The sequence below is a fragment of the Zootermopsis nevadensis genome, unplaced genomic scaffold, assembly GCF_977971745.1.
Source record: "Zootermopsis nevadensis isolate Lab colony 2312 unplaced genomic scaffold, Znev_1.0 Znev_ptg000010l, whole genome shotgun sequence".
Classification (NCBI taxonomy): domain Eukaryota; kingdom Metazoa; phylum Arthropoda; class Insecta; order Blattodea; family Termopsidae; genus Zootermopsis; species Zootermopsis nevadensis.
The window spans coordinates 11234198-11250527 of record NW_028259142.1 but is presented as its reverse complement, the minus strand read 5'-3'; the positions used below and the strand labels follow the sequence as shown (position 1 = coordinate 11250527).

The 16330-nt window shown below is 39.3% G+C and overlaps 1 protein-coding gene across 3 annotated transcripts in view; it reads right to left on the bottom strand.

Annotated features, from left to right (window-relative positions):
- Window positions 1–15486, bottom strand: part of Toll-7 (Toll-like receptor 7) — a 112396-nt gene extending 96910 nt beyond the window's left edge. For 2 of the 3 annotated variants that reach the window (XM_087346511.1, XM_022061238.2), the window contains exon 1: window positions 9644–14513. In XM_087346511.1, coding sequence (XP_087202637.1) covers window positions 9673–13923 — 4251 coding nt within the window. In that variant the 5' untranslated portion in view covers window positions 13924–14513 and the 3' untranslated portion in view covers window positions 9644–9672. Of the gene's footprint in view, window positions 1–9643; window positions 14514–15470 lie in introns of those variants that run through there. The other variant, XM_087346512.1, reaches the window with a different exon arrangement.
- Between the last annotated feature and the right edge of the window lie 844 nt (window positions 15487–16330).

Below are 16330 nucleotides of genomic sequence, written 5' to 3'. Positions count from 1 at the left end.
GTGAAGGATTTTCCTTAAGTGCATAGCTGGTCAAGAAATGTCCTACTTTTATTAAATAATTGGACAACTCATCACACCATTTCAACCCAGTCTCCAGAATACTTTATTTAATATCCATTTTAATATTTCAAAGTTGCTTCTTCTCTTTAGGTTGGCCGACTATTTTAATGTAGGTGTATCACCTCCCAATGCCGCTACATATCCAGCTAATCTGTTTATCCTTGGTTTTATCACTCTATTAACAGAAACTGAAGGTTACAAATTATGAATTTTGTCAACTGTCCTCCTGTTAGCCCTGCTTCCTCTTTCACTAATCCAAAAATTATCAAAGAGATTTCTCTCATATAACCTGAGTCGTTCTCCTTTAAACTGAGAAGACGAAGTTAATACAGTCGCATGTAATTATTAAACTGAAGAATAAATACAACACTATTATAAACATTTTGAAGATTAATAAAAAGAATAAAAAGTTTAAAAACCTCTCAGAAACAATCCAGTACAAGTACGTTACTCAATTGTGGACCTAATCACAACAACGAAGTTGAATTATCTTTTGTGGTGACTATGGTGTCTCGACTCTATAAAAACCCTTGGTGAAATCCCTTTGTAGTTCATATTAATATTTTTATAGCACAAAATCGTGGTAAAAATATCCATATACCCAACGTAGCAACGGTCTGCAGGAAGAAGGGCAGTCTGGTTTTCTGTTTTCATAAAACAAAGTAAATTGGTTTCTGAATTTATAAAGAGCGGCTCCCAAATCGATATGCTACAGAGCTACAGAGAGCGACAAACGGTATTTATTAATTAATAACTCGTTATAAAACAGAGTACAAGGAAATAAACATGGCCAAATTATGAACATTAATGGGGATAGACACATACGCATTCGTGGAATACGTAACGTTCTATATTAAACTGTTCGTACTAACGTATACTATTTTCATGATAAAGAATCTTACTCTTAAAGCTGAAGATGCAGAATCTGCTCACAATAACCAGCCACTGGACCCCAATTATGATCAAGCATAATCAAATTCTAAAGTCCAATTATAATTTCATGGAGAGCAGACCTTGAAGTGCAAATGGTTGCTCTACTAGTCAGCCGCCCTATTTTTCTAACTCCTACTTTAATATCGTTGTTCCATCTACCCGCTTGCTTCCCATGTACTCTCTTCCCTTCAAATTTTCCGACTAAAAATTAGTATTTATTTCTCAAATGCCCAAAACGTGTAAACTTAAAAATTAAAGTATAACTTCGGCTTTCGGCTGAGAGCCGTGTTGAACATTTGGTGTTAACCAACGTTTCGGCAAACACTACAATTACCATTTTCTAGGTGGGTATGAGCTGGGCTGAGCCGAATTCCATCCGCGAAACCCTACAGATAAGAATTTCAAAATAAAGATTTGTTTAGTGCGATTTTACAATCGCGTTTTAAATACGCTATTTTTACAAATACTTCTTGTGACGAACGCAGTGGGTCTGTCAATGACCTTTCTTAAAAATAAGAAGTATGGGAACCATTTATTATTACCACTTTTCCTGGAACGTTTCAATATATAGGACACAGGGTTAAAATTCTGGCAAAACACAAGGGAGGGTTCTACACACTAAAACAATTATATAAGTGCCAACATGAAGGTAAGTATAGAAATCTATCCTGGCTGAATTACATCCCTCTTAGCACTTCCTAAATTCCAGGCGTCGCGACGACTACTTTAGGCCCTATATCTACCACAGACGTGTAAACAAAAGTTAGTTGTCAGTTCTGTCGATTAAGTTTTAATGAGATCTTCATATCCATTTGCTTTATTTTAAGCATGACATAACTGTTCTGTTCTGATATTTTAAGAACGTACGTCTACGTATTTCTTTGTGGATTAAAAGAGCCATTTCCCATATAAGGAGGCAGAAGAGAATATGAAAACTGTGAAACTAGGGGTTTAATAATTTATCCCTAAAGACTAATACTGTTAAGAGAGAGTGGATTGAGGGATTAAAATGGGGGATAGTATTAATATCCACCTAGGATAAATAAGGTGGGAAGTGTGACTGGATTAAACTGGCGCAAAATGCAGTTCAAAGGGAGACTTGTCTAACACACTGATGAACCTGATAATTCAATAACAGAGTGATATTCTTCACTACCTGAAGGAGTATAAACTTTTCAAGGATATTTAAGCTTTGTTTTCAGGCTGTACTATGTAGACTATTAAGGGATTAGGCAAAAATTGTTCCGAGAATACGAACCAAAATTCACAAACTCATAAGATCCAATTATTAATAATTTTCGAGCACACTAGCACATTAATGTCAGACTATATTACCGCTCAAAGCTTCTTGTATTTGTACTTGTACCATATTTCTGTGCCCACAGAATTCGCTTTATAAACTCACGTGAAAGCGTGGGCGAGTTAGGAATCTGTTGTCCTCCTCGACAATTCTAACAACAAGCACACTGGCGCCGATGTCCCAAATCGTAAACGCGCCATTCATTCTTTGTACTTAAAAATACATTTTCTACAGATTAAGAATGCTATACATTAGGGACATTAGTCTGCCTCCTGGAGACAGACATCCGTCACGTACCAAGAACATAAGAACTTACTTATAGGAATCCAACAGTTGTGTTACAGCCTTTTTTCGAAACCGTAAACGAAGGTATCATTTCAACACGTACTAACTCGATGTTCTCCAACAGTCCTTCATGAGAAGCTAATAGTACATTCAGAAGCCAAGAAATTCCCTGCATTTTATGGAACCTGAAGGTGCATTACAGTGTCCGCAAGAGTTCACCACCAAGCAGTATCCTAAGCCAGATAAATTCCATTCATACCCCAAAACCCAATTTCCCCATGATCCATTTTAATAATATCTTACCACCCATGCCTAGGTCTTCCGAGTGGTTGCTTCTCATACGGTTTTATAACCGAAATGTGAGCATTTCTCATCGTTCCCACCCGTGCTACATGCTCAGCCCTTCACATTCTCCTTGATTTTATTATTCTCTTCCGAAACGTAGCAACTACTGTAATTTAGCCTGCATGACTATTCTTCGTGAAACCATGATTAACGTTTCTGTAACTCGTAATAATCTAGAGTTTACTTAACCCCAATTTTTACATTCTCTCTAATATTTTCACAAGCCTTATTGATGTCCACATTATCATCCAAGTTTTCGAAAGATGTAAACATAATTGGGACTTCGACCTGACACTGTTCCTTAAACTTCTACATCGGTTAAATCTCTGCATATAAAACTTCTGTGTTGCTCGTTTACTAATCGTTAGTCTATTTCTACTTCTGCAACCACCAAATAGTGGTGAGTGTCAGAGTCAAACATTCTAAAACATGGAACATCAAGTGTATGTATTTGATTGACGTCTTAAATTAATAAGCACATCGTTACAAGTATTTTAACTAAAAGTTCACTGTACTTTGTTCTTGCAGAGAGAAATGCCGTACAAAAATATGCTGCTATGAAGATTCTAGTAGGCTTTAGTTTTACAAAAGTTACTTTCTTATTTATTAAAAGTATTATATAGACATAATCCCTTCTTAAGGTACTTTTATATCACTAAACTTTAATTTTGTTACTGTGTACTCCGAACGTTAAAATATATTAAGTTTTGGTTAAGTATTCACATACTTGGAATTCAGCAATATAAATAAGTGTATACAGTAGTAGTTGGCTGTGTTGACTTCTTTTGTTTTCCTTGCAGACGACTAGTCATAGAATAATATATTCTTCATTACGTCAGGGTAGCCAATGGAGAGAACAAAACTCAGGGTCCAAAAACTGTCAATTTTTTTTAATGTGACTAATGTAACTTTTCTGTAGGCATTCGAAACCCACATTTATTGTCTTTAGTGTAGATGCAAGCATTGAAGTATATAAATAAAATAAATAAATATATTACAAATTCTTTCAAAAATATTCAAAATGGTATAAAAAAGTGTTGGAAGGAAAAGATGAGGGTGTAGGAATATTTGAACACTGCAATGTGAACGCTACCGACGTATACAGTGCACAATATTGACGAGGCCATTATCAGAATCACAATGTGTAGCTTCTGCGTTCAAGTACTCGAAACTGCACGCGTATTGGTCTACTGCTCTTGGAAAATACGTCGTAGAAGAACCTCGGAAATATTACGAAAATTTGCGGCATGTTTTCTGAAGGTCGAGTCAATCAAGGCATGTAAAATTAAGTAAAGTTTAAGGCACTAACTCTTTTGAATCAGCGGAGAAAAGTACCTTCCTTAAACTACCTTATTTCAAAAACGGGAACAGCAAACACACAAAGCAGTTCCGAACAGATATTTATAAGTAGCTACAAGCATGCAAAATACTAGATAATGTTCTTTACGATTCTGAAGACAGCATACAATATTTATGAATGTAATTTTCCTCCTGGGCGGAGAAGTGCACGAACGTTTCATTCAATGATTAGATTTAATCAGATATAGAAGCAAAGATGAAATATAAAAGAAATCTTTTAAAATCTTTAAACCAAAGAAAACGCGACTTCTATGTTCAGGACTGAAAGCTTAAGTATAAAATCCACAAACGTGAATGTATTTTTGTTATAATATAAGCAATTGTATAGAAGGGACCTTAAATTACACATCACGAAGGCGTAAACTAGGCATTCTTAATACTTATCAACACAAAGAAGTCTACCTCCATTAGTCTGTAGGAGAGATAAGTGGATCAGGAGGAAAAGGAATATGTAAAGAAAGGGTGGGAAAAGAAAGAAGAAACTTGCTATTTATCGGCTCTAGTATGCAACTAGGTTTCAAAATTTCTTACAGTAACTAAGACACAAAGCTGAGACTACGGACTAGTCAGATAAAAATTATTCCCTGTTTAAATGTTCGTTAATTTTCCTTTTCGAGAATGCATCGTGAATAGTGGTTAAAGATAGACTATCTCAGTAAGCGCGCTTATATTAGGACCGTAAATTAAAATGTATAAGAACCATTTGATTCCGCCTGACTCGCTATGATTTATACTCATTTTGCCTCTGTTTATAACCCCACTATCCACGTGCAGGGGAAAACAACTTTTATAGTAGACCTATTAATGTAGTTGAAATTTTTTATTAATGCGGCAAAGTTAGTTAAAATTATGAACGACCTGGAGCTTTCTCGGTGACTAAATATAATGGATTCTCGGGCTACCAGCCGTGTCAGGTAGTTCAAAGTTTAGAAATAAACGTGTCGAGAACTATCTTCCTACTCAGTGTACTGAAGTTTAAGACGATGAAGAAGACAGTTCTCGAAATGTTGGTTTCCTTTTTTAAGTTTCAACCACCTGACACGGCCGGTAGCCAGAGAAGTATATATATATATATATATATATATATATATATTGGTTAAAATTAACTAAATATTAAAGAAGTCTATATTGGTAAATAACAAATTTGACAAAATTATTTTCCAGTAACAATTCAATATGGAGACCAAAAAAGGTGTAAACTCTGCAACTAAACTGGAGGTTGTAGTAATTAAATTAATTTTTGGGATTCCTTCCTCAAAAACGTGTGACTTCGAAACCCGGGTATAACGTCAAAAGTGACCTGATGTACCGGTAAATCATAATTTTACTTACTGCAGGAAATAAATAATGTGAGAAATGCACAAACATTTTACTGGAAAAATCCGAATTGAAGTTGCCACTTGGGAGACCCAAATGCAGTCGTGATGATAACGTTATAGTGAATCTTAGAGAAACTGGGACTGACGTGGACTGGAAAGGATTCATGTGGTTCAGTGCAGGGACCAGTGATGGGCTATTGTGAACACTGTAATGAACCTTCAGGATGAATAAAAGGCAAGGAAGTTTTGACTAGCTGAGAGACAATTAGCTTCTCGAAAAGCATTCTGCTCCACAGTGTTCATACCTGCTCCTGAAGACACCACATCACAGCACTGTTTGCAATGATTCATAAGCACGACATCAGTAAACCTTATTTTTTGCTTAAAAATATAGTACACAAACGTTTATTTCTTACACAAAACCGATACTACAACTAGTGCATATGTTAATTGTGAGAATTTATCACGAATTCCGAAGTTAAAACGCCAGTTGACTAAAATCTTTTGCATCCAGAGTTATGAACTGAAGTTTTTAACTCATACTGTTTTTAGAATTAACACACATAACACTGAAAGAATTATCCGTGTTTGACTTTTGTCATTCCTGGAGTGACCTATTTAAGTAGCTGTCGGATTAAATGTTTTAATTATGGTCGGAAAGTTAACCAAAAACCCAGTATCAAAATAACACGAGTCCAGGACTCATGTCGTTAAATGAAAATCAGACTATAAGGCTGCTTCGACTAATGTAATCCAATCGGAAAACGATACATTTGCCCCTGGTGATTATCATGAAAACAACAGCCCAGTTTTCTCAAAAAGTGGATGGGTGTGGGTCTGTAAATGACCAAATAAACTTTGTTAAGTCTTCCAGGCCAAATGCAAGGCCACTACCATATGCATCTTCGTGTTTGATGTTAAATATTCTAATCTGTGGCTTATGAAGCATTGTCATATAATGTGCTAAATAAAATAGAATAACAACAATGAAAATTGTGTCAAGTCTATAGAGGAAACGACATAAGGAAGGTGAAAATGTTCGCGCGTTTCACCAATTGGTGATATGTGGAGTCGATTTATCTCACAGAAAACAACCATTTATCATCCGAACAGCAAGCTGGGTGGACCCCCAGAATCGATCTGAAAGTGGTGCTGTGAAGAATAACTCCAATCTTCAAAACCCGTGGCTAGGAGCTTTACTGATTACTATTATAAATCATTATAATGTTCAGTGGAACTTCCGATTACACGGAATTCTAACTTTGTAAAAGTTTAATTAAGTAGACCTAACTACTCAGAAAAGTTGCTCTTAGTTTTTATTGTATTCAGAACGCCCATTTCTTCTTTTTAAAATAATTAATGCACATTATTTGTATCCAATGTCCACTACAGATTCACGAAGTACCCTGTTAAGATTATGCAAGTGGAATTTAATGACCATATTTTGAGGGGATTACAGTTTCACCATCATCCATTACAAATATCTGTGATGACCAATTTACTTAGAAAATAAATATTTTGTGACGCAGGTATTTTTGTATATAATTAATCTACGAAAGCTTAAAAAGCGTTTTTTTGTTAATTTAAGATGTAATTTCGGGAGATGGGTTACGAAAGTGGAAGGCAGATTAATATGGACGATCTATAAAATGGAGGGTTTTGTTCGACGTCGAAACTTCGGGTCCTGCTACTCTTACTGGAGCTGGTGTAGACAAACCGGATCGTCCTTACGCCTACTTCACAAACAAACGTCTATAAAACATCTGGGGGAGTGGTAGTCTAAAGCGTGTCCTGGATAATATATAATATTTTAAAGTAGGCCACGATCGTAGCAGGCCTATTCGTAATTCTTCATAATTCACAATTCATTGACAACCCAACTTCAACGTCCACGTTGGGCCTGTATCTAGCAGTATAACTGTGAATAAGAAATTACGAGGGTTTATTGACTCGCTATGTTAAAAAATTCAGATCAAATTTGAACCACCTGGTGTATAACCTGATCATTAATCTTCTCAACAGGGGTTATATGGGAGGCTCCTTGTATAGTAAATGGACAACCAAATAAATAAATAAATTAATCTCATATATGTGTTCAATTTTATTTCAATGCTGCAGGCCTCTTGGACATAATAAATAAATGGATCAGACTCCTTTTTGAGAAGCCCACAGTCACTCAGCTAGTGAAGAAATTCCCTGCCTTTTTGAAATTTAAAGATTCATCACCTTGTATTCAAAGGAGACAAGTTTCTTTAACGTTTAAGTATTCGGCATGCTCATGTGGTTCATTTGGTTCTCAGAATAAACAGGCAAATTACCCATCGTTTCAATTAAAATGCCGATAGACATCTGTAATGGTAGTGTTTTCTTGGAGGTAAGAGAATGTTTAAATATTTTTTAGACCATCTAATGTCTCTACAGTAAGGAAAAAGTAATTGAATACAGAGCAGTGCTTTCAATTTATACTAACAATAATATAATTTCCTTATTGGGTTCATTGCTACCAGCTAAATCCTATATACGTCAGCACTAAAATAAATATAAAATCAAAATAAACAACAAAAATAACACGCAAATAAGAATGTTGGTTAACATCTAACAGACTACACGACGCTACGACCCAGAAGACAGCCATCTTCCAAGTTAAAGTTGTACATACAATCATGTTATGGAAGTCAAACAGCTCTTTCCCCTACATTGATAATTAGAAATATCCTTGGGCTAGGCTACAAGAGACTGCAGTCCGTCCTACATGTACCATGTTACATAGTCTCGGGTTCTTCGTATCGTTAGAGAAGAATCCAAAAGACTATTATTTCGTTTTTATACAAGCAAATTTTACTACTCATATGTGAGTGTATAAATCATGCTTATAAAACATCCCAAATCCAAATTAAATTTGATATGAAGAAAAGTTATGTTTTTTACGTTTAATGCCAGATATTTCACAAGGTGATAATTAATTCCATAACCCCCTCGACTTTTTTATATATCAAGTTACGTACAGAAACACAGATTTTACGTAAAGATACACAAAACTTAGCTGTGACGAATATTTACTGAATCGGAAATACAGTAATATGGCATTTTACACACAAGTTTGGTGATCAGTCACAAATACTGATGTGCCATTAGAGGGCCTGAATACAAATTTACAGCAGGTGAAACCAATATTTGGACTGTAGTTCGTAAGTATGCCCACACTGACTGTCCAACATTAGTGATTCATTATGCAAACATAACCTAGTTCACAAAGCTCACGCCCCAAAAATGTCGATAAAGCTGTGACATGAAATCTGAGACAGACGACATATATGATACGGACATACGTGCGTTTAAATGACAGAAGAAAATTTGACATAGAACTGTACTATCTATGATTTTAATTGACATGAGATATTAATTTTTTTAAGCCAGGGATGATACGGGGTTCTGTGTACAGGTGAGGTTTTCCCCCAAGGTTAAATACACACGCGGTACATGTTTATACGAAATTTTGAAATTTTAACAAGGGAATAAACTGAATTTTTTTTCAGAAATGGGTTTAAATATTATTTTCCTGAAGTTTAGTAAACGTTCACTTCACAGAACAATGTTATAGTTTTATGTCTTATACAATAAATGCACACAGTGACTCCCAGCCATATACAGACGAGTCTTGTACAAAACCTTATGCTATAGTCGGCGCAGTAGTTTTTGGCCAGTGGAATTTTCAAGGGTAAGGCTAGGAGCGATTCACTTGTGCGATGGTATAATGCTGACTGCACCGAGGAGCTTATCGGACTGAACGCCCAAACAAAAGAAATGCACTGACCGTGCCACCTCAGGTACACAAGAGTAGGCCCGTCCGCCAGCTTTTCCAGCGGCCAAAAACTACTGCGCCGACTATAGTTCCAAAGAAGAGTGGATTGTGCTTGAAACACTACTTAATGGCAGCTCATAGTTTACTCGCAGGTTTATAACAAAATATGGTCTGTTTGCAATCTTTGTAGATCATTACATATTAATATTAAAACAAGAGGCAAGGACGTAGAACACTCACCTGGCCTGCACAGCAAGTATCTGCTCGCGTCACACCAGATACGACTTTACGCCACTCTTATCTCTGACGGGACCAGCTCCAGCAGTCCTCCACGGTTGCCTGCGCTGCTGTTGCTGTTGGTACATCCCCCTCGGCATCCCTGACGCCTTTCTCTCCAGCGTAGAATAGTCCGAGTCTATAGAAGAGTAAATGTGCTCAGAGATGGGGCGAGGACTTGAGCTCGATTCTGAATCGTGCCCAACGACCGCCCCCAAAATAAAATCATTGTGAGGACGCTTGTCGTGCCTGTGAGCTGGTCTGGGTGATGGGGTTGCGGTGGTCGCCGACGAGTAGTTGGTTTCTTCGTTTTCGTGCCCCACTTCTTGGTGATTGCTGCGATGTTTGAGAGGAGTTCTTGGCAGAGTGGCTGTCGAGGAGTATGAAGGGGGGACCACGATGTGTGGAGCCTCGTTGTTGGTCGCCGCGGCCGCCTGGAAAAGCGGGTGGTTATTGATGTGCATCTGCAGGGTAGGTGATGCCGAATGAGGATGTTTGGTCTTTTCTAGATACGCGTGGTGATGAGTTCCGTTGCCTACTCCAGAATCTAGAGTGTAATTATTGATATTCTGTCGGTACATGGAACTTTTGCGTTGGCTGGCGCCGTTAGGCATCGCGTACCTCAGTTTTTCCCAAAACCGCTTCTCACCCCAACGAATTCGGGCTCCAGTCTTCAGATAAGGCCTCAGGTCAGGGTCCAATTCTGCCTCCGGTAAGCTAGTGCCCTCTTCTACGATGACTAACTTAAAGACCCGTCCCTTGAGAGCTTCATGCAGTGCCGACCGGAACTCGAGCCGGGACCATTCTGTCTGCAAGAAGTTGCGAGACAAGACAAGGATAACCCTGCGACTGGCTTCAGCCGCTTCCATCACAACGGGAGAAGTGGAGAGTTGCATGTAGGCGTGATGCACCAGATCACGGTAATGTAAACACAACTGAAAGGAAGGGTTGCCTTGTTCTAATTCCGCGACAATGGACTGCAATACAAATTCCTCATCCTTGGGGCTGTAACATACGTAACCATCGTACAGCTTCTCGCGGTCCTCACCGTAGTGTTTAGCGGAGCCAGCTTTGAAGTGAAACAAACGAATTCCATAACGCGAATACACCCACACCCTAACTGGTTCCCGGAACACAAACACAAGTACAGTAAGCAGGAGCACCAATACGAAGGCTGATAGAGTAACAATGACCATGGGCAAATAGTCAGAAACGATAAATCTCTCGATGACAGACCCACCAGAATAATAATCAACACAAGCAGTATTGTTCAAATCCACAGCCCGTCGCTCCGGAGGTTTAGTTTCGTTGTTGAGGCACGTAATGTCCTCGCTGTCAATCACTTTGCGAGCATTGTCCGCTACCCAGATCTTCAGTTCTTGGAGGAACTTGCAGCGACAAGACCAATTGTTCTTACCCAACGTTATCTCCACGAGATACGAATTTAGCGTAAGTTGCCAGACGGGAAAAGTCTTCAAACGATTTCCGTCCAGCCTTAATATTTCCAAAGATCTTAGTGGTAGAAGAGTGACGTTACCAATAAATGCAATTATATTGTTCTGCAGATAAAGTTCTTTGAGATGTGACAAGTGCTCGAACTCGAAACCCTTCAGTTCATGGATTCTGTTATCTTCAAGATGAAGAATCTGAAGAGAATTAAGTCCATTGAAAGTACGATTCTGAATAGTCTCCACTCGGCTGGCGTTAACGTACAGAATTCGCATATTTTTACGGCCAATAAACACGTGATTCTGCAGTTCGCCGAAGTTATTTCCGTCCAAATAAAGCTCGGTGGCATCCATTGGAATCCGGTGTGGTATCTGACTCGTACCAAGACCCGAACAGTCCACGACGTTGGTTGTCCACGTCTGATCATGATAGCAAGTACAGTTAGATGGGCACATCATCTCACAGTCGCAGGCGTCAAAATCGCAACAATGACACAAGGCGAAACAGTGGGTCTCGTAGGTGCACAGGAACTGGGAAGGTTTGGCGTCAATAGCAGACAGCGTCGGCAAGCCACGGGAATACGTCATCTCACAGATGATATTATCCAAGTCCATGATTCTAGGGTGTTGGCGGAGTTGGGTCATGTCGTTTACCATCTGAAGCCAATCCATTGAACAGTCACACTGAAATGGATTTCCACCTATGTAAAATTCTGGGAGAGTTTTGTTCTCAGGAACTGGAGACAATCTTAGTGCGTTCATGCTCAGCTTCACGAGTTCATTGGCATATATGTCGACCCTCACGAGATCATGTTTGTCCAAGAAAGTGTTTGTGTGAACCAGAGATATCATATTATTATTTATAAATAATAACTGTATGCTGTTGGGAATGGACATGGTGGATATTTCAGTTATTCTGTTATGGCTGGCGTCCAGAGTCTTGATGTGAAGTCCTGTCTGAATCTTGAAATAATTATCCAGTCGTTCGATGTAGTTGGCGTGAATGTCTAGCCAATTGAGGTTCACCGGGACGAATGCGAAGTCGAACCAAACAAGATGGTTGTCAGACAAGTTGAGCCACAGAAGACTGGAGAGCGTGTTAAAGACGCCGTTGATGTCGCTGAGGAAGTTGGCGTCGAGGCGTATGGCTTCCAGCTGCGCGTTGTTTTGAAACGTACCCCGCTCGATATCCTGGACTTTATTCTTGGCAAGATTAAGTACCTGAAGACTTGTGAGGTCCCAAAACATGCCTCTAGTCAAGTTACCAATACTGTTACTGATTAAACGAAGACCATTCAACTGTTGGAGATTTTTAAACGAGCCATTATGAAAGTCACTAATTTGGTTTTCACCCAAATCCAATGTTTTAAGGAAGGACAGTTCCTTCAGTGCCTCAGGTACTTTCGTCAAAGCGTTCGAACTCAGGTCGAGTTCTTTCAAGTCGGAACAATTTTTAAACGCCTGAGTGTCAATATTAACGATCAAATTATTGCTGAGTGTCAGCTTGCTTAGCACAAAGAGTCCGTTGTAGAGCAGAGCGCTGATGTGACGAAGTCTATTATCAGCCAAGTTTAGGGTGTGCAGGTTATATAGAGGAAGGAAAGCGTTGTCTTCTATGTAACCTATAGAATTGTTCTTCAAATCAAGAATCTGAAGGAAAAATAGATCCTTGAATGTACGGACGCCGATACGGGTAATATCATTGTGAGAGAGGTTCAGGACTATAAGTCTGATCAGGCCGACGAAAGTTCCGTTGTCAATGTGGCTGCTACTCAACTGGTTGTGTGACAGGTCTAGCACGAGCAGCTGCTCCAGGCGGCGAAAAAGACCGCGCGCCATCTCGTACAGACAGTTGTTCTGCAGGTAGATCTCACGCAACTCCTTGGAACTAGCAAACAAACCTCCAGGCAAAGACTCTAACTTGTTGTTCGACATATTGAGGATCCTCAAAGAGGTTAAGCCGGACAAGGCGTCTCCGTGAACCTCTGCCAGTTCATTATGCTCCAGATATAGATGCTGGAGTTGTCGAAGACTTGTGATCCCTGAATCGGCAGGGAGGATCTGGAGTTGGTTCCAGGACACGTCTAGAGTCCTGACATCGAGCCCACCACCACACTCGAGCCTGGGAACACTGGAGCTGGTTTCGTATAGACCCATATTTCGCCTCGGTACGAATCCCAACATATCAGCGTCACGAATGCGATTTCGTGTTAAATTTAAAGTCTGAAGATTTCCCAAGTGACAAAATGCGTCTTCCGATAGAGAACGAATGTTGTTGTCGGAGAGATTCAGCATCTGGAGTTCTTTAAGCCCGTGCAAACTGCTCGGAGCTACTTCAAGTGACTTGCTAGAGCCCCACTCCTCATTGTGCGTGTTAATCGTTAACCGTTTCAAATCTCGGAGTCCACTGAACGCATCAGGTGGTAACTGTAGAATTTTACAGTCCTCGATAATCAATTCCTCGAGCTGGCCTAGTCTTTGAAAGACGCGGGGTGGCAAAGAGCTTTCGAAAAGCAGTACCTGGCTACACTGAACCCGCAGCCGCGCTGTGCCTTCCACTTGAAGGGCACTGAGGTTGTTTCCCTCCCCGTCCAAAGTTCGCACCTTGCATAACACCGACATGCGACCGGAGCTCATCTCATTGTTTGCACTTCCGGCGCATTGGTCAGGCGTCTCGTACTTGCTGAAGCCGAGGGTCGCGATGGGTGACAGAAGCAAGAAGACCGTTACTAGCGTGAGAAATCCCGTCAGCGAAACTCTCTCTGCGGTCTGTACTCGGCACCGGCAACAGGCCATATTCCTGTCCACACTATTTCACTGATTTACACACGGAAAGATGCAATTTATCACGATATCGAGTCAGAACGACTGTTGTTCCTCGCCGGCATGTCTTATCTTCGTAGACGCCGTGGAAATGACGTCAATCAAGAGTAGCACAATATACACACACAAAACAGAGTAGCGTCTTACACCACACCCGGAACAAATGTCAAACACACGCGCCAGATTACATCAACGCCGATACGATATTCAAATTAAGTATCACGCACATTAGAACGACTAAAACTTCATTGTGACCATAGGCTTCAGACGTGACTTTTTTGAAAGAGTAGATCCTGAAGTACTGTTGTTCGTTGGACATAGCACGAACGAAAAACAAAAAAATTCTGTTAATATCACGTGCGACATCCAACTGAATACATCATGCATATAGTAAGACTGTTCACACTAACTCACATAGAAAACACTTTTACTATTTCGTGTATAAAACAAATACATTTTGCGGAATTAAACTTGTAACGAGTTCGCAAACGACACATGAGACCGCCATACGACCCCACTTCATCCTCGACCGGCAGCACCGAAACAACTGACTGCTTACACGCCGCGCGTAGTTCGCTATATAAGCTCTGCCTGTGAGTGTAGGCTCGACCGCGCACTCGTCGCCACTACGCGGCAGCACTGAGCAGGCGAGTTTCCAGCAGACGTTGGTCTGATGCTGATGATTCTAGAAGAGTATTATCTGACACCTACACATTTCTTTCTGCGTTTAGACCAGAAGAGATGTCGCTTGGAACCACTCATTACGAGTCTTTGTAAAAGAAATCACGTAACTTTTACCAGGACTTTATAATGAATAAGTTTCAGAGTACCTGAATTTTATAATCTTTTACAACTACTAATTAAAAGAAAGCATCAGAATTCAATATTAAAAACTCTGATGCTATAAAATTAGGCTTAATTTTGTCAACTCATTGCTCAGTGAAATAAATGGTAAGCAGACAGTACTCCGTATGGAAGTACTCAACAAATCAATACAGTTCCCAATTAAAATACGGAACGAAAAAACATCAGGCTAAAGTCGCTTAATTAACACCCGTAACAGATGGGCAGCTATTGGCAAAGTTTTCCATGAAAGACACAATGGGACTCATAATGAAGTACTATGGGCTGGCAAGATCCGCGCTCATGTCTTAAGTTATTTTTGCCCATAATATTACGTTATAGAAAAGTTACAAGTAAGCCTATTTTTTAAAACCGAGTTCAACGCATCACCTATCCAATTTAAAAAAAACCGACACCTTCGTTTCATTACATCATTACCATTTCGGGCTGCTCGTTGCGTGTTATATCGGAGGGAATAATGTTTTTTTAAACATTAGTGCAGGTTTTGAGCACTCACGTTAACCGTGTTACTCCAGCTAAAACTTTAAATAACAAAACAAATTTCGCGTCTTAATTTAATGGTTCAATGGTAGCACATGTATTGTAACACAGAAAAATCTGTCAGATATTAATGTATCGTTAGCCAGCTGGAAGAACTAAAAATAAAAAAAAGAAACACATCTAAATCAGGAGAGCTAGTCCCCGGGCCGAGAATTGAAACCGGGAGCTTTCGATTCTAAGTATGCTTGTTAACCACTTAACCTTGGCGTGTGATGTAAGAATGTGAAAGTGTTTATGGAAAACGATTTTCTGTTACTGAGACATCTTTAATGCTTGAAATTTCCATCCTTAGTTATAAGCCAAAAGGCGAGGAAGTGTACCTATGTCTGATCGTTGAATAAGTACGCTCTGGGGCAAGAGTTTTCAAACTTTTAAGACCTGGGGATACATTCACTTTCTTATCGACTCAAGAACCGGAGGATTATAAATGAGGTCAATTTATCGAAACTTCAAGGCCATTTATTAAAACTGCCATTACAACTTTGTGTCCCAGATAGATTCACATATTAGCTTACTGAATAAATTTAACAAATTTATTGGTTTGTTACTTATATTAATCATTCACTTAAAATTAGATACTTAATTCATGCAGTAAGCATTTTACATTAGAACAGGCCTGTACAGACTGATGCAAAAATCAACGTTGGCAAAAGACGTAGGTAGCCGCATGCTTCCCGCGGGCTGTGGTTTAATAACCCTTGCTCTAAGATAAACACAACACTATTAATCATCAATACTGCTTAAAAAAAATAGCTGCTACAGCCAACGTTCTTACTCTGAAAGCCTACTCATAGTCAAAGGCCTACATTTGAACGCTTGAACCTGACAAATAAAGATGTAATACGATTAGCCCCAAACGTCGTGGTCTTTACCCTCGATTTACCCAGTCATTTCAGGTAAATATTGGGTCAAATGAAATCACTGAAAATTCATTCAACATCCTTTCGAATTTATTATTCATTAATTTTCCTAAAAT